Source organism: Primulina eburnea, chromosome 3, assembly GCF_022965805.1.
Source record: "Primulina eburnea isolate SZY01 chromosome 3, ASM2296580v1, whole genome shotgun sequence".
Taxonomy (NCBI): domain Eukaryota; kingdom Viridiplantae; phylum Streptophyta; class Magnoliopsida; order Lamiales; family Gesneriaceae; genus Primulina; species Primulina eburnea.
The window spans coordinates 7804067-7822392 of NC_133103.1; the positions used below are offsets into that span (position 1 = coordinate 7804067).

An 18326-nucleotide genomic window follows, 5' to 3' on the forward strand; every position below is an offset into this window, starting at 1 on the left:
GAGCTCGGATAAAACCTTTGAACGCTGTCTGGGAGGTCGGAACTTCACCTTGGGAGCTCGGATCAGACACCTCGAAATCCAGAAACACAAACAAGAGTGTTAGAAGGGGGCCGGAAGGTTGTTCCGGCGTAGCCCCTCCGACGCTCAAGTCAGAAAACTGAGAGAGAAAACTGGGTGTGCAAAGAGAATGTGAAAAGTATGAAGAAGAAGTAGTGTTTTAAAGTTAACGAAACCTGTTATTTATAGGTGAACCGCAGAGTCCTAGTTTTGGTAGGTTTCGATCTTGAGAATCTTCGGAAGATTTGATTAGATCTTCACCCAGATTTGATTTAGATATCGTTAGATTTAATTCAGATCTTTAATGGGCTTTACTTTTCTGGGCTTTGATCTCTGCGGGCTACGCGCTTAATATCTGAGTAAGGGCTCTCGTAGGCATGAGCCCACGAGACGATAGGACCTCATGGGACCTCGGCTCGGGAGCTCGGCCGAGGGTTTCCGATCGTCCCGATAATACCTTCTTGGAGGTCGGCTCGGGAGGTCGGCCAAAGAGCTCGGCCAGGGAGGTCGGCTGACCTTTCCAATCGCTGGAAATTCCGATATGGGAGGTCGGCCAGAGATGACCTCCCGGATGACCTTAAGCTTCCTTCCGAATGCATGCTGGGCTTTGCTCTGAGATGGGCTATCGGGAGCGGGCCGAGCCCATCCTCCATCCGGGGGTATCACCATCTATAAAAACTAGTGATGTATTTTGCCATTTATGATGTTTAGAGAACTGATCGGAAGAAGCTCTTTAACCTGAAGGATATTACCTATTAGTTCTAATTCGATTTAATGGACGAAAATCGTCTGTTTCTCCTATTCATAAAATCAGGGAAATCGATCCAACTTCTTGCCATTAATTAAGACCAATTAAGACCTATTAGTTCTGATTCAAAGTCAACAATATATAATAGTACTACATGATAATGCTACCAAATAAATCCAAATAAAAATTAAGTATATCAATCAGAAAGAAGAATTCAAATAGTGAACTCTTAACAAAAGAAACACGTTTGATGTTAGTGGAGATCAAGCTCAAATTTAAGGATATAAGAAATTTCAACTTACTCACATCTACACAAGTCGGTCCTTTTTTAATAACCACGATATTTTGCACCCGCCTGTGCCTATAAATACCAGCAATCAATTCTCCGTATCATCCCATTATACTCTATGGATAAGTTAAAGATAAATAAGATGTAGGATATTATATTTAATATTTAGTATGATTTTAATAAGAGTGATTAAATTTATATATTAGATTGTAATGACAAAATTAACCTTATCATAATAAATTTTATAATTTCAAAGTTGTTGCTTGAGTTCATATTTTTTATCTGTACATGTGCCGATAGTACTTGCATGATTTTTTATTTTTACCTAATTTTATATATTATATAATATGATAATTGAGCCCTTGATTTTTTGAGTCAAATCAAATATCAATTTTTAAGGTTAATCGAGTGATAATAATAATTTTATTGAGATTTATAAAAATTATTTATAAAATTATCTCGAAATCATTTATATAATTATCATATTATATAATATATAAAAATATATAAAATATTTATTTGATTTTAATTTTTACCTACTAGCATAGATTTATAAAAAATCATTTATAAATTGAGGGTAATTAAGTCATTTGTAGTCTATTTTATCATTTGATTAAAATCATCACACCTTCTATTAGGGATATTTTTTCCTTCTAAAAAATTATTTATCAAGGACCCATGATATTATCATGAGCTTTTTAAAAAGGTACCAAACATGGGATAAGGAGGATTATTTATCAATCCCTCTCTTATCTCATGTACCAAACTATGCCTATATATATATATACACACACACACACACACACACACACACAAAATAACTAAACATTACAATTGTAGACTACTAATCACATTTCTCTCCTTTTTTCATTTTATCTTGTTCAGCGTCGGCAGTATCGCCGAGGTTGAAGTCACCATTCAGGGTGGGATTCTAAGGTCAATCTTGTCCTCCAGCAGAATTCATCGTGCAGAAGTACGTGAGCAAATTCGTTAGACTTAACCTGGCCTGGCCTTGCTGCTGGCCTTCTAATATAAGGTTGCATTTCCATGATTGTTTTGTTCGGGTAAGGCGTAATTCTTCTCGTCTAAAATCTTAATCACCATTAATCTTGATTTTAAATATTTTCCTCAGTTGAATAATGTTTATCTTCAATCTCGATTCTTAATTTGTCAGGGTATGCTTCATTTTTAGTCATATAATTTATATTTTTGCTTTCACTTTTGATTTTTTAATAATGAGTTTATACTTTTAGTTATGTAACTTGTATATTTTTTTTCATTTTAGTAATGTTACGATGAATTTTCTATTTTAGTCTCGTAACCTGCATTTTTTTAATTATTTTCGTCATGTAAAATGTATGTTGTTTTCATTTTTTGTCTTTTTTATCGGCAAAAGCGATGGACTCGAGTAAAAAAAAGTTCCAAAAAAAAATTTAAAAACATACAAGTTAGAAGACTAAAAAAAAAAAATCAACTGTGACCAAACGTGAAATATGAAAATTAAATTATCAAAAATATAATTTGTCCAATCAAGTTACTATAGATACATGTGGTAGCGCGTCATTCTATGATCTCTATCTCTAACTAATCTTATATGCGTAGCTCATGCAATCTTACGTACACTATAGGGATGTGACGCTTCAGTGCTGTTGGATGGACCAAATTCGGAAAAGGAAAGCATCCCAAATCAGGGGAGCCTGCGCGGCTTCGAGGTGATAGATGCGGCCAAAGCCGAGCTCGAGATCCGATGCCCCGGCATCATGTCATGTGCGGACATTCTCGCATTCGCAGCTCGTGACAGCGAATTGAAAGTCGGCAACATATACTGGCCACTGGGACGTACCGTCTGGCCGGCGTCTCCTTAATACTTGATTCTGTTCTGAATCTGCCACTGCAATCTTCAATGCCTCAGCTCTCGGAGACAACTTCGCTAGAAAAGAGCTGTCACTGGATGAAATGGTGACACTCTCCGGCGCTAACTCAATCGGCATTTCTCACTGCAATTCCTTCTCGAATCGTCTCTAGTCTCTACCCGACCCTAGCTCGACCCTAAATATGCGGCATTTTTGAAAAGAATCTGTCCTCCCCCAGTTAATGGAACGACATTAGTAAACCCTGCAGTAAATCTTGATTCTTTCACCCCTAATGTTTTGGACAACAAGTAATACGTGGGTTTGAAGGTGAATAAGCTAAGGGTCTTTTGACCTCGGATCAAACCTTGTATAACAGCCCTTTAACGAATAAAATTGTCTTAGACAATGCTCAATATGGATATATAAGGGCTAGGAAGTTTGCAGCCGCAATGGTGAAGATGGGGAAGATCGAAGTGCTTACTGGAACTCAGGGTGAGATCAGGAGAAACTGCCATTTTGTGAATTAATTCATTGGAAAGATTCATTTATTTGCCTGTATTCTTTGTTTATGCAAGTTTGTGATATCAATCTTGCAGGGCATGAAACAAAATTGTAATATATTAATATATTAAATTTAATTAAATAAACGTTATCTAGTTTTCATAGAAAGCATTGTATTATGTTTTAATTATAAAAACAATAGCGTGAAAATATGATGATGAATGTATAAATTTTTTATTTTTTAAAAATTAGTTTAAAAAAACCAACTTATTTATATACTAATATAGTATATACTTTTTAAAATTGAACCAAAAAATAATTATAGAATTTACTTATATTTATAATATAATTTTCTACCCACCATGCAAAATAATATCAACTAACCCTACTTAAATTTTTCATTACTTGATCCATCTATATTTAAAAAAAAAAAGTAGAAAAGCACAAATAAATAATATTAAAGTCAAAAGATAAATTAAAATCTTATTCAGGCCCACGAAATAAACCATAGGCCCACAAAACTAAATATACATAACCTATATGGGTTAGGGTTCAGCCCAACCTCATATTAGTCCTTCCACTTATGTGGTACCGAAAAATAATAATGTGTTACCGAAATTGTTAAAATAACGACGGACATTGCTTATATGAACACTGCTCCGGTGAAAAATGAATAAAATTTTAAAAGGTTGAAGTTAGTAATCTAAGAAATTATCAAATGACCGATAACATGAATAAAAATAAAAAAAATGTATAATTTACTTAATAAAAAAGTAATTTTCCTCATAAGTTCATAACCTTGGACTAATACGCCCAATTATATCATCAAGTAGGAAATTGATTTGGTTTGATCAGATGTTGACAAATAGTTCGAGTGGCTTCACTAAATTAAAATGAAATTGGCATGGCTAAATAAAATCCGTCACAACCAGATAAGTTTAGTATATTATTAACTAATTCCAGTTATAATAAATATCAGTAAATGAATTAAAAAAATAGCAAAATTAGTTATATAACTTGTTGTAATCGTGATTTTGGTTATCTAACTAGTCAATTTTATAGTCGAAATGTCAATATATTGATAAATAATTACTCTTTAATACATTTTAAACATTATTATCATGTGTATGTTAAGAGTTATATGTATCCTTGATCAGCTGTAATTTTTGTATGGATCTTATCATATTGTTTTTGAGAGATAAAAATCTATTTATATACATAAACTACATATAAAGATGATGTTATACAAACTTTTTCTCTACCTTATTATACAAAGAAAAACCACATTTTTTGTCATATAATTACATGTTTTTCATTTTTTATTTTATTATCGGATAATTCGAAATTTTAATCTAATAATTTAATTTTTTTTCAATTCATTGATTTGTTACTGGAGTGCTGACATGATGCTGTAAAATGACGACACCACATCGAAAATTGATGACGTGACATAAAAAATTCTCGACGTAACATCGAACATTGCTGACATGTACAATATCATGTCATCACTCTTTTAAAAAACATTACAATGGTAAAAAATAGTACAAATTAATTGACTAAAATTGTGATCTGTCTGACAACATAAAAAAATAAAATATAAAAGTTACGAGACACTTTCTTATTTGTTTATTTGTATTTTATTAATTATATGTCCATTACTTTATTTGTCTTTATCCTATTACATTATTTACTTATTTAGTTTAATTTTATTTAATTTAGTTTAATTATTTCACCAGAGCACCATATTCATTATGAAATGCCAAAATATATCTTTTTCACAGTGGAAATTCGAATAAATCCTATGACACATGCCATCGCAATTAAGCATAAATATGCATCATAACTTGCGACTTGTAATATTCATATAAAAACATATGCAAAGTATAACAATCATGTATCATTTGGTGCATGGAACCACTAAATTTTACTTTTTTTTCTAAAAAAAGGTGAAAATATATTTTTGATTATATAATATAATTTGCAAGTTTTTCGTTTATGATTAAGTTATCTGTTATTTACAGTCTTACACCATTAAACACATCAACATTTTTAGATAAAATATCATTTTTCGATGGCACATATTCCTTTCAAAACATATATAAGTAAAAATATGCAAATTAAAGCATAAAAAATTAGTAAAAATTATCGAAATTTGTTTTTTGTTTTTCAGATAGAAGAAGAAAATATTATTGATCTCCAACACCAGATCTCGTCCTAAATTTAAAATTTTAGTATCTGAAAGTCATCGACAATAGTCTCGAAATTTTGATGATCTCAAAAGTTGAAAACACGGTTGGTGGTAGATATAGTTGGTTCATCCAAAGAAGAAAAATATTCCCATCTTCATCTAATTTAAAATAGTTTACCGAACCAATATGTAATAATATAGTATGTAAATAATATAAAAAAAGGTATAATTTGGATATGCATGACCTGCATGCGAAACGAGCGCGTGAGGAACAAAGCAACCACCCGGCCAGCAATTTTTGTGCTCCAGTGGAGCTGCATTTAATGCTTCACTGTCAAGATAACGGCATTACTACAAAATTCAATCGTACTCTCAACTCCTTCCTAACCTCGATCCCCCACCCCCTTTAGGCATTGAAATTCAACACTTCGGGATTGCCCACATTAAATTCTGAGATGGCGAAGTTTTTCCAAAAGCATCGGCTCTTGCGATGCGCAGTTTCTTGAAAACAGTCAAGGAAAAACCCGTAAAGGAGGAGGAAGCTGGAAGCAGGAAGCAAATCGGGTTATGATTTACGTAAATGGGCAGAAAAGATAATTTAAGAAGCCATTAATGCAGTGCATTACCCAACCAACTCGCTTGATTGCATTTTCCCATTTCTCATGTGCTTTTTTCCACTGACATTTAATGAATCCACCTAAAAAAGCCAGCCCTAAAGTCCTCTCTTCAACACCGCCGTACTTTCTTTGTGAAAGTCTGTAGATATATAGCCCCAGCTATTATCATTTCCCCTTTGCCCATTTTCTTGGTTTCAAGCTGTCGATAGATGTGGAACTCGGCGGAGAATATAGCCGCGCGTTCGGCGTCGTTCCGGGAGGACGGGGACGACGAGGAGGCGCTGCGGTGGGCGGCGCTCGAGCGGCTGCCGACTTACGACCGCGTGAGGCTCGGCATTTTCCGCAATGTGGTCGGGGATTCGAAGGAGGTCGAGGTGCACAAGCTCGAATCTCAGGAGCAAAATGTTATCTTGGATCGGTTGATTAACTCAGTTGATAGTGACTGGGAGAAGTTCTTCACTCGCGTGCGACGCCGTTTCGATAGGTATAATATTATCTATTCTTTTGATTTTATTGGCTCTTGACATTCTTTGGAATAATGATGATAATAATCGTTATCGTTATTATGGTCAAATATCCTAATTGGGTTTTTAAAGAATGAGGCTGTAGGTAAAATGTGAGCTTTTGAAGTAGTAGTTGGTAGAATGACGCCAAGTTTTATTGCAAAACTAAATGTACAATCAAATAACTAGTTGAAGATTTTCTTGAATTATGATTTTGGTAGCTTTGGGTGTTAGATTCTCAGAATATTTAAAGTTGTCACTGCTCAGTTTAATGGGATTTCCTCAATTGATCAAGAATTATCAAATCATGGTTCTGTATATCCTCTTCTTTGTTAGATCTCTCTCATCGCACTGAAACTCGTGCAATTATTTATTACCATCCCACAGTTTCATGGAGGGAACATGGTACATTCAAATTACTAGTTTCTTTTCCGCATATCCGATGTTTGGATTTCTAGTTAGTATTGAAGATTGAAAACCCACTGACCCTCTACGAATGATCATTGGATCATTATGTATCATTCGTGAGCAAGAGAAGAGTAACTCCTTAGAAGGTGATCCATAGGCATTTAACTAATTCCAAGTATTCTTCAATGTGCTGGTTGATTAAGGCACATTCCATATAACCAGTAAAATCTATCTCGCTCCTTCAAGGGAGTAGAAGAGTGTATCGTCCAGTCGATCTGGCAAGGCAGGGCCTCGACATCACGAAAGAATTGAACTAAAATCCTGAATGCAAAACTATTATATGGGTGCCTTGCTTCTTCAGGAATAGGATGGTAATGGATCTTTGTTGACAAGATGCTTATAAATCCACAGATTCTTTTTGAAGAAATCTACATGAAAACAGTTACGGGTTCTAATTCCAATGTGTTTTATAACAATCACTACACAGTTTGAATGATGTATCATGTTTCTTAATTCTTATACACAATTTCATTGGATAATAGCTCAATATATGAGAGATACTCGTAACCCAGTAGTGAAGTTTTTAGTACTTGAAACTGCTCACAACATATCAAGATTTCAACTGGAATTATATTATGGCATTTCAGAGTTGACTTGGATTTCCCAAAAGTTGAAGTGAGGTTTGAGCATTTGACAGTTGAATCATTTGTTCACATTGGTAGCAGAGCTTTGCCCACAATATCAAATTTTATTATCAACATGGCAGAGGTACGACATACGCTATCTTGGATTAGTGCCTGTTGATTGTGTTCGTCATCTGACTTTTGTTTCTGATTGTGCAATTTAAGGCTTTATTCAGACAGCTGAGGATATATTCTGGTAAGAGGAGAAAGCTGACAATTTTAGACGATGTTAGTGGGATAATTCGACCAGGAAGGCATGTACTGGTTTTTCTCCCATTCATCTACTAGAGAGGATTTGTTCATATTTCTGATATTGTTGCTCTGTATTTTTTTTAGATTAACACTATTATTGGGTCCTCCAAGCTCTGGAAAGACGACTCTTCTTCTCGCCCTTGCTGGACGTCTCAACTCTGATCTTCAGGTAGATTATTTTGTTAGTAATGTCGTCATATTATACGTTCGCCAACGTGGAATTGAATTCTGAAAGCAAAAATTTGATCTGTTTAAGATGTCAGGTAAAGTAACGTACAATGGGCATGGGCTGAATGAGTTTGTTCCTCAACGAACATCTGCTTATGTCAGTCAACAAGATTGGCACATACCAGAGATGACAGTTCGAGAAACCCTCAACTTTTCATCTCGTTGTCAAGGTGTTGGGTATAAATATGGTATGGCGGATAAAATTCTGCTAGCATATATTAGATCATGTAGACGCTGACCCTGAAAGTTGTGACAGATATGCTTCTGGAACTTTCGAGAAGAGAAAAGCTTGCTGGAATAAAGCCTGATGAAGATCTTGATATATTCATGAAGGTAGAGGATTATGCAATATGTAGCTTTTCTTTTCAAAGAAATACAATTCTAAAACTTGAGAGTCTCTGTAAACAGACAATAGGAAAGCAACCAGACCTAGATGATCTGTGATCTGCCTTATGTTAGAATTCCTACACAATATATTTTATTACATCAATGATCACTGCATGTTATATTCAATCATCATAAGTACTGCACATTATCCACTCTTTTGGATACTCCTTATTCGATACCTTTTATTATATCAGTTAAGAAATTTCTTTTACTAATCAAGAGACCCTATGAGACATAGAACAGATCGATACTAAAACTTTTGACATCGGTATTTATGTATGATGTACTCTATAAGAAACCCTACCCTCAAGTTACACGCGCAATTCCGTACAAGATAACTTGGACCCATTCACTTTATTCATTGATCATATTTATAGCTGTGTTCACTTCAACAAACCCACTTTTGCAGCACCCCCAAAGTTGATGAGTACTTTATGTAAGTTGAAAAAGCCCACCTAAAAAAATATCAAGTAACTTTCTTATCATGATTCAGGCTCTGTCTTTGGAGGGGAGGGAATCAGGCCTTGCGGTTGAGTACATCTTGAAGGTATTTTCTTGATGTTAACCATTAATAATGTTTGGATTTGCTAAAATATTTGTAATATTCTGTTGATAATGGGAGAAACATTGTATTATAAGCTTGTGGAAATTTAAATTTTTGTCTTCATTAATCCGCTGCATTTTCCGAGTATGGTAATTAATTGCTGCTGTTATTTGCTGCAAATATCTATTGTAGCTCCCGCCATCCTCAAGCTCAATGATAAAATTCTGTCCAAATTGAACTTTGTAGATTTAGTTTATACCTCATCTGGCGTGGCTGTACTGAGATTGGCAAAGATATACGTATGCAAGAAAAGATAATTTTGCAAATAATAGTAAACAAAGGGAATTTACATAGTGAAGCAGTAGAGTTAAGTTCAAGTGAACTGTTTTTATTAGTATACTGACAATATATATCATGAAAAAGGGAAAGAATCTGAGATACATATTTGTTTTGTTGGATACATTGTGGTTGTTTTATTTCCTCGAAATTAATTGATTGGAAAAATAGGGTAGAGAAACCAACAGTTTTTTTGCGTTGTATACACAAGAAAATGCAGCTTTTGGCATTTGACTTTGTCTTATTTTGTAATTATGGGAAATACACTTTTTTACGTTTCATTTGGCAAGTGGGATCTTATCAGCTATAATGCTTTTCAGTTTGTTGAGCATCCTAATAATTTTACGATTCTCTTCGTTTTTATACTATCAATATGGATCGACAAAGTAAGATGGGCATTGAAGTGTTTCTTCATCCCCTTTACTTTACTTGTACAACTTTTTAGGACTCTTTTTGCTAATCTATGATACTTGTGGTTTAATTTTTGTTGATAAACTACATATGAAACATAAGATAAAAATATATGTTTCACTTTCGAAAGTTGTGTTTTTTAAGCTCATATTTGCATATTAAAAATGAGATTTTGCACAATATGCTTGTTAGTTATTATAGATCATTCTAAAAATATTTCACTCTCAAAGATTTTGGGCTTGGACCTTTGTGCGGATACCTTTGTCGGAGATGAAATGCTTAAAGGGATATCCGGTGGCCAAAAAAAGCGCCTGACAACAGGTTGTGATGAAATTATAATTTATTTTGGGTGAATGAATACAGATTATATAAACACAAGCTCACTTACCATATCAATATGGCAGGTGAATTATTGGTCAGCCCATCAAGAGTGTTATTCATGGATGAGATATCAACAGGTCTTGATAGTGCCACTACATTCCAAATAATTAAGTATCTTAAGCATTCAACCCAGGCACTTGATGGAACCACTGTGATTTCTCTGCTTCAACCAGCACCTGAGACTTACGAGCTATTTGATGATATTATTCTCATTTCCGAGGGCCAAATTGTGTACCAGGGACCTCGTACAGCTGCCCTAGAGTTCTTTTCATGCATGGAATTTCACTGCCCAGAGAGGAAAAATGTTGCAGACTTTCTTCAAGAAGTAGGTGTTAGATAATATGTAGGTTGATGTTCCCTTGGATTTTAATTATTCAGAAGAATTTTCTTTCTTGCAGGTTGTATCCAAGAAGGATCAAGAGCAATACTGGGCTCGTCTCGATCTTCCATATCGGTACATACCAGTTGTTAGATTTGCCGAAGCTTTTCACCAATTCAAGATTGGGAAGAATTTATCTGAAGAGCTGGATACCCCATTTGATAAGCGTTACAGTCATCCTGCAGCTTTATCGACTTCTCGATATGGCGTCAGAAAAACTGAACTGCTTAAAATCTGCTATGACTGGCAGTTGCTGCTTATGAAACGGAATTTATTTATCTATGTCTTTAAATTTATACAGGTAATGTCATTATTAAAGTTTTTTGACAAACTTACCTGTAGAAATATATTCAGTCAGACAGTAAACATGGTCTTTGATCATGTATTTAGGTCTTCAGTTCTTTTTTGACTGACTCTCTACAATGATGACATGCGAAATTATTTATGACTTATGCACACCTGATACATATATTGGACTTACCTTTTCCAGCTCCTTCTGGTTGCTCTGATTACAATGAGTGTTTTTTTCCGTACTACGCTGCATCATGATACAATTGATGATGGGGGCCTTTATTTAGGAGAATTGTACTTTTCCATGATCATTATGCTTTTCAATGGCTTCACAGAGGTTTCCATGCTTGTTGTCAAGCTTCCAGTCCTGTACAAGTACAGGGACTTACACTTCTATCCATGTTGGGCTTTTACATTTCCTTATTGGCTCTTGAGCATTCTAACTTCACTAGTAGAATCAGGTTTCTGGGTGGCAGTGACCTACTATGTCGTTGGATTTGATCCAAATATAACAAGGTGAGCCTTATTGTTAAAATTTTTATGGATGACGATGATAGCATGCTGACAATCTACCATTAATATTAACCTACACAGATTTCTGCGTCAATTCTTGCTTTTCTTCTTTCTGCATCAAATGTCTCTAGCTCTTTTTCGTCTGATGGGTTCCTTGGGCCGTAACATGATTGTGGCAAATACTTTTGGATCCTTTGCCATGTTGATAGTCATGGCTCTCGGAGGATATATAATTTCAAGAGGTAAAAAACATATACAGCACCCTCATTTGGATGTTTTGGCCTTTCTTTCAGATGATAAAAAAATTTGATCTCCTCAATAAACTTTGATAGATAGGATTCCTAGTTGGTGGATCTGGGGATTTTGGATTTCTCCTCTAGCTTATGCTCAAGATGCTGTTTCTGTCAATGAATTCCTTGGGCATGCCTGGGACAAGGTACCTATATCTTATCGTTGACATTTGAACATAACCCCTAATTGAGATATCTAAATACCAATTATAACCGTGTTATGTCGATGAATTTGAAGAAATTTAGTTTAGAAGAGTAAAGAGATACCATGTGACTGTACAAAATACTGAAATCATGTGTGTCCATGTGACACTCTTTTCAATCTTGAATTTACTGCCAAACACTTTATTGAATCTCTTGTTCATGTAGAGAAGTGGAGACAATTCAAATTTGTCATTAGGCAAAGCATTACTCAATGCTCGAAGTTTGTTCCCAGAAAATTACTGGTACTGGATTGGTGTAGGCGCATTGATCGGATATATAGGCTTCTTCAATATCCTTTTTACCATTTTCCTCTTGAAGCTGAATCGTGAGCTCTACCCTCCTTTAATACTCTAAATTACATCTTGATTTACTTTTTAAGCGCCATCCTTTATCAAATACTGATATTAAAGTTTCTTTTTGTTCTGCTTTATTTTTAAAAACCCTTAAGCTCTTGGGAAGCGTCAAGCTGTTGTCTCTAAGGAAGAACTCCACGAGAGAGAGAAGATGCGGAAAGGAGAACCTATTGTCATCTGTCTTAGAGACTTTCTGCAGCATTCTGGCTCATTTGCTAGTAAGATTATTCAAATTTCTCAGTTTACATGCCTGGTAGACAGGCCTCGCTTTACTTGTACTTCACGTTTTCTGCCTATTCGACTGTATCAGTTTATAGTAACATTCTAACATTTGCTTACCTTCATTTACTTGCAAACCCAGAGAAGAGTTTTAAACAAAGCGGAATGGTGCTTCCTTTCCAAGCACTTTCTATGTCTTTCAGCAATATTAATTACTACGTGGATGTGCCCATGGTGTGTATGTTCTCCATCAATTATCAAATATCATCATCTCAATATATTTTCTCTCACAATATACTGTATCCCAATTATTTCAGGAACTAAGGCAGCAAGGTGTTCCAGTGGATAAATTGCAGTTACTGAATAATATCACTGGAGCATTTAGGCCTGGTGTGCTCACAGCTTTGGTTGGAGTTAGTGGTGCCGGAAAAACCACCCTTATGGATGTATTAGCTGGGAGAAAGACTGGTGGAGTTATCGAAGGAACCATCAGTTTATCAGGTCATCCAAAACAACAAGAGACTTTTGCCAGAATATCTGGGTACTGTGAACAAAACGACATTCATTCTCCCTGCTTAACTGTTCATGAATCACTTCTGTTCTCTGCTTGGCTACGGCTGTCCTCAGATATTGAGATGGAAACGCAAAAGGTATGGTTAATGGTAATTGCTGTTTGTAAATCTTTTACGAGTTAATAATCAGTCACATTTGCAGGCTTTTGTTGAGGAGGTGATGGAACTTGTGGAACTTATTCCTTTGAGAGGAGCGTTAGTAGGTCTACCTGGAGTTGATGGATTATCAACGGAGCAAAGAAAGCGCCTTACTATTGCCGTTGAACTGGTAGCCAACCCTTCTATTGTATTCATGGATGAGCCCACATCAGGCTTAGATGCGAGAGCTGCAGCCATTGTGATGCGGACAGTGCGGAATATAGTGAACACTGGAAGAACTATTGTCTGTACTATTCATCAGCCTAGCATTGATATCTTTGAATCCTTTGACGAGGTTCTACTTATCTGTCTCCATCTCTCCAGAAATCTGACTTTTGTCTCTCTACTAATGTTCAAGTTTGGCGAGTTTGGATACATGAGTATTTAATCTAAAAATACATTTTATTAGGTAGTTCCATTTGAAATACATGTATTACTTATAAACAGTTTACTTTTAAAAGAGTAGAAGCTCTAAAAGTCAAATATTTTCCTTCTTGATTATGGCTTTTTTTAAGAGCTTTTAGTATTGATTGGATGCATTTTACTCGTAGAATTTGTGTTGCTGATCATGTTGATAGGTGTTATGCCTTAGTTGTTGAATTATTTTGTTAATAGTTATCTTTTTTTCACTATCAACTTTCTTCCTATAATTTAGTTATCTGATTTTATGCTGCAGCTTTTATTTATGAAACGGGGTGGAGAGCTCATTTATGCCGGTCCACTTGGTCCAAAGTCTTGCGATTTGATCCAGTATTTTGAGGTCCGACATTATTTGTTTTGTCTTTTTAGTTTGGTGTGGTCTATCATGGAACTGTCATCGCACATTCATGCTCTGTACTTTAATTTTCTTTAATTTTGTTAGGATATTGACGGAATACCAAGGATAAAGAATGGATACAATCCAGCTACGTGGATGTTAGAGGTTACATCACCAATAGAGGAAAGCCGCTTGGGCATTGATTTTGCTGAAATTTACCGAAGATCAAAACTATTTCAGTGCGTCCAACAGAAATTGTTTTACCAGTTAATTAGCATTTTTTTACATTGATGATGTTTTCACAAATTTTTCTCTCTATTGTTTCAGATATAATAAAGAGTTGGTCGAGAGGCTGAGCAAACCAAGTAGCGATTCAAAAGAGCTTAATTTCCCAACAAAGTATTCTATGTCATACTTCGACCAATTTGTGGCTTGCCTTTGGAAGCAGAACCTGTCTTACTGGCGAAACCCACAATACACGGCAGTTCGCTTCTTCTATACAGTAATAATATCATTGATGCTGGGAAGCATATGTTGGGGATTTGGTTCAAAAAGGTTCGCACATCACACTCACTGTGATTCTCTTGGTAATAAAAATAGTACAGCTGAAGCAAGGTTGCTTGATATTAATCATGTCACAAGGAAAAAGAAGCCAAGGTTACTCCAACAAAATCAGATTCATTTAGATAATAAAATATTATCATATATTTTTTCCCGCATAGAAACTCCATTTTTGTACTATTCAGGAATCATTGTTAAAGTTTAGCAACATAACGCTGAAAAGTGTCCCTGTGTGTTACTTAAATATATCTACTGTATCTTATTATTTCCCTATTATATGTTCTTAATGTGTTGAAGGGACACACAGCAAGACGTATTTAATGCTATGGGATCAATGTATGCAGCAGTGCTGTTCATCGGAGTTACGAATGGCACTGCCGTTCAACCAGTTGTTTCTGTTGAAAGATTTGTTTCATACAGAGAAAGAGCAGCAGGAATGTATTCAGCTTTACCATTTGCATTTGCTCAGGTGTTGCTTTCACTGTCACTTAGAGCTTGTTCGGATAGAAAGCAAAAATGTAAAAACGTTATTAAAATTGATTTGAAAAAGTTTGAATCATGAAGCCAGAAACTGTGGCCTTGTACTACTGTGGCTTTAACTTGGCTTTAGAAAATCTAAGAAATGTGTTTTCAAGTGTCATATCTGAATATAAAAATTAATACGCTATTTTTTTAAAAAAAAGCCCTGTTGTTTGATAAGTCAATTTTTTATTTGATTACTTTTGTATTCAAACTCATGCTTAATATAATTTCATGGTTTTCTCTTCTGCAGGTTGCCATAGAGTTTCCTTACGTATTCGCACAGGCAATTATTTACTGTGCAATATTCTATTCAATGGCTTCTTTTGAGTGGGCTGTTTCCAAATTTGTGTGGTACATGTTCTTCATGTACTTCACAATGTTGTATTTCACCTTTTATGGCATGATGACAACTGCTGTCACACCCAACCACAACCTTGCTGCCATTATCGCTGCCCCATTTTACATGCTTTGGAATCTCTTCAGCGGGTTCATGATACCTCATAAGGTAACAGAGTAACACAGATACCCCTTGTCGATCAAAATTACGTTCTTTTAATTTTTCTTTGTAGCTGTAACCTTGAGAGAAACACTTCTTGTACATCACTTTATATTGAATGTCCGAGTTTCATATCTATTTCAAATAGGACATACTCATAGTTTTTTTCGAACTGTAACATAGACCAAACCAGAGTTATAACCCTCCCATCCCAAATGAAATTGTACACACCCCTCTTCTCTGTGTGTGTTTTTATATTCTGAATATGAATATTCTTTACTACTGCTACAGAGAATTCCGGTATGGTGGCGATGGTATTATTGGGCGAACCCCGTCGCGTGGAGTCTCTATGGCCTCCTTGCTTCTCAATATGCTGACAGTGAGAAATTGGTGAAGCTTTCTGATGGAATTCAGTTAATTTCGACAAGGCTATTGGTCAAGGATGTATTTGGATTCAGGCATGATTTCATCGGTATCGCGGGAATCATGGTGGCTGGATTCTGCTTGTTATTTGCTGTGATTTTTGCTTATGGTATTAAAGCTTTTAACTTCCAGAAGAGATGACTGGTCAGTTGGTTAATTCGGTTATTGATCGATCAAACTGGTAAATATTATACACGTGATATATCTTTTCATTCTTTGACTCATACATTGTAATAAAATTCTAGTTTTTTTTCCTGTGTTGCAAAAGACGCGACACAAATACAGTGAAACCGTTCCTTAACCACGAGGAGGATATAGATTTGTGTTGATGAATACGTTTTATCATTAGATTATGATAAATAATAGATATGATATTTAGTGTATTTATGTATGTTATTATTTCCCCTCCATATTCACGCACGGTTACTGATTCTTAACATTTCTTCCACTTCTGTTTACAAAAATTACATTTCACTGAAAATATAAAATACTACGAATTTAACAAGAGGCAATTGACCCTGATCAAATATAAATATTATCAAAAATAACATCCATTTTATCAAGCACATTTGGTCCTACACTTAGGATTATGTCTAAATTATAACAATTTCCCCTCGAGCAAAATGCTATTTCAACAAATAGAACTCGCAATTTTTTATTCAAAATTTGTTGAGTCATCGACCGAGTTGTCCTTCACTTCAAAGTTTTCAAAACGGTCCATCGGATGGGCCGTTCCCTCGTCTTTTTTGTTAAGCATGACAAATCAACACGTTAATTTTTAGTTATATTTCACGAGTTAGAGTAGGTTGACCCGCAACCCACAATTTGGTTGGCCCGACCATAAGATTGTCGATCCAACTTATCTATTTGATTGGGTGGAGAGACCAACTTATTAAATCTTACACATTTTGACAATTCTATCTTCACTCATTAATCTCGGCTTTCCAAATGTATAATGCATTAATGTTGTATAACTTATGGGAGAATTTGACTAATAACCGTAGACAAATTTTTATTAAAAATTCATTTTCATCAAAATAGTCATCCTCATACGTTGGATCCTATTTTTTTTAGTCGAAGAAAGTTATAAATAAATTTAAAAAAAAAAAATTTGACCAGAGCCATTTCAACCAATCGAGTTTGTAATTCCCATTTTAATCTATGCCAAATTAATTACTAAAATTTTTGAATGAATTAAGCTGTGTAATCCGATAAGTCTATTTGGACAATAATTCGAAAAGACAATCAATTTTCCTGTTATTCTCAATCGGAAATTGGAACACTATTAAATATATCGTTCATTTCCATTTATTTCCTTTGAGCATTATTTTTTTTGCGGAAACTTACTATATCTAGCAGACAAATATGCTACATACATATATACATATATGTGTGTGTATGTGTGTGTATATATATACAAAAAAAAACCAGTAAAATTTAATCCTTGTTAAACCTTCTGTCGGCTTCTCCTCCCCTCAAAATCTCCTCTAAAACATTAATGTAAATCACAATTGTTCTCCATTTAAACCAATATTATTTATCCCACGAATGAAAATGGATAATATAAGATTAATTATTGTTTATTTTGTTAACTTCTTGTTTTACTATTACATTGGATAGAACTTGGACAATATTGTTGTTATTGAGAACCATTTTTTTTCCCAAGTATTTCGCGAGTGAAAATTCCATATGTCAATTTTGTTAATAAATAAAATGAAACAATCACTTATTCATCTCTGTATTTTCATGAATAGATTTCACAATTTTTTACATTTGATTCGGTTGGTTTTGTTTGGGAGACTTATTCATGAAATCCAAATCCTCAATTTCGATATTTAATGAGAGAAGATAATATTACATAAGTGTTCGATCCTATAGATGTTATGCGTATTATAGATCTTAATAATTGTTTTTTCTTCCTTGCAATGACACGAGCTAAAGTTATTTTATTCGATAGTTCGTAAGTTTTAAATTCTTATCTATAAAATATTATTATATATTAAATACATATATATTTTTCGAGCTTTTCTGAAGTTCGAGCTTTCAAACCTTCATTCTTTAACCTTAATATCCGAGCACTAATTCGAATAAATTGGAATATTTCGAGCCGAACCTGAACTTCATTTCGAATCGAACTCGAGCAAAAAAAATAAAAAATTTAGAAGCTTCAAATGGAGCTCGAACTTGAATATACTTAATTCAAACCGAGACTCAATTCGGTT

At 34.6% G+C, this 18326-nt stretch overlaps 1 protein-coding gene and 1 pseudogene across 1 annotated transcript; both read left to right on the top strand.

The window, feature by feature from the left end:
* The first annotated feature begins 1382 nt into the window (after positions 1-1382).
* Positions 1383-3474, top strand: LOC140828705 (peroxidase 5-like; annotated as a pseudogene).
* Positions 3475-5997: 2523 nt separating this feature from the next.
* Positions 5998-16487, top strand: LOC140825935 (ABC transporter G family member 32-like). The gene is made up of 24 exons (XM_073187986.1): positions 5998-6737; positions 7812-7932; positions 8013-8101; positions 8184-8268; positions 8356-8515; positions 8584-8660; positions 9208-9261; positions 10236-10326; positions 10410-10711; positions 10785-11066; positions 11256-11572; positions 11651-11811; positions 11902-12005; positions 12229-12388; positions 12512-12634; positions 12778-12869; positions 12953-13285; positions 13350-13640; positions 14022-14105; positions 14208-14341; positions 14430-14657; positions 14961-15132; positions 15436-15690; positions 15973-16487. Exons 1-24 carry the CDS (start codon positions 6463-6465, stop codon positions 16243-16245), a joined length of 4263 nt encoding a protein of 1420 aa, XP_073044087.1. The 5' UTR covers positions 5998-6462; the 3' UTR covers positions 16246-16487.
* The last annotated feature ends 1839 nt before the right edge of the window (positions 16488-18326 follow it).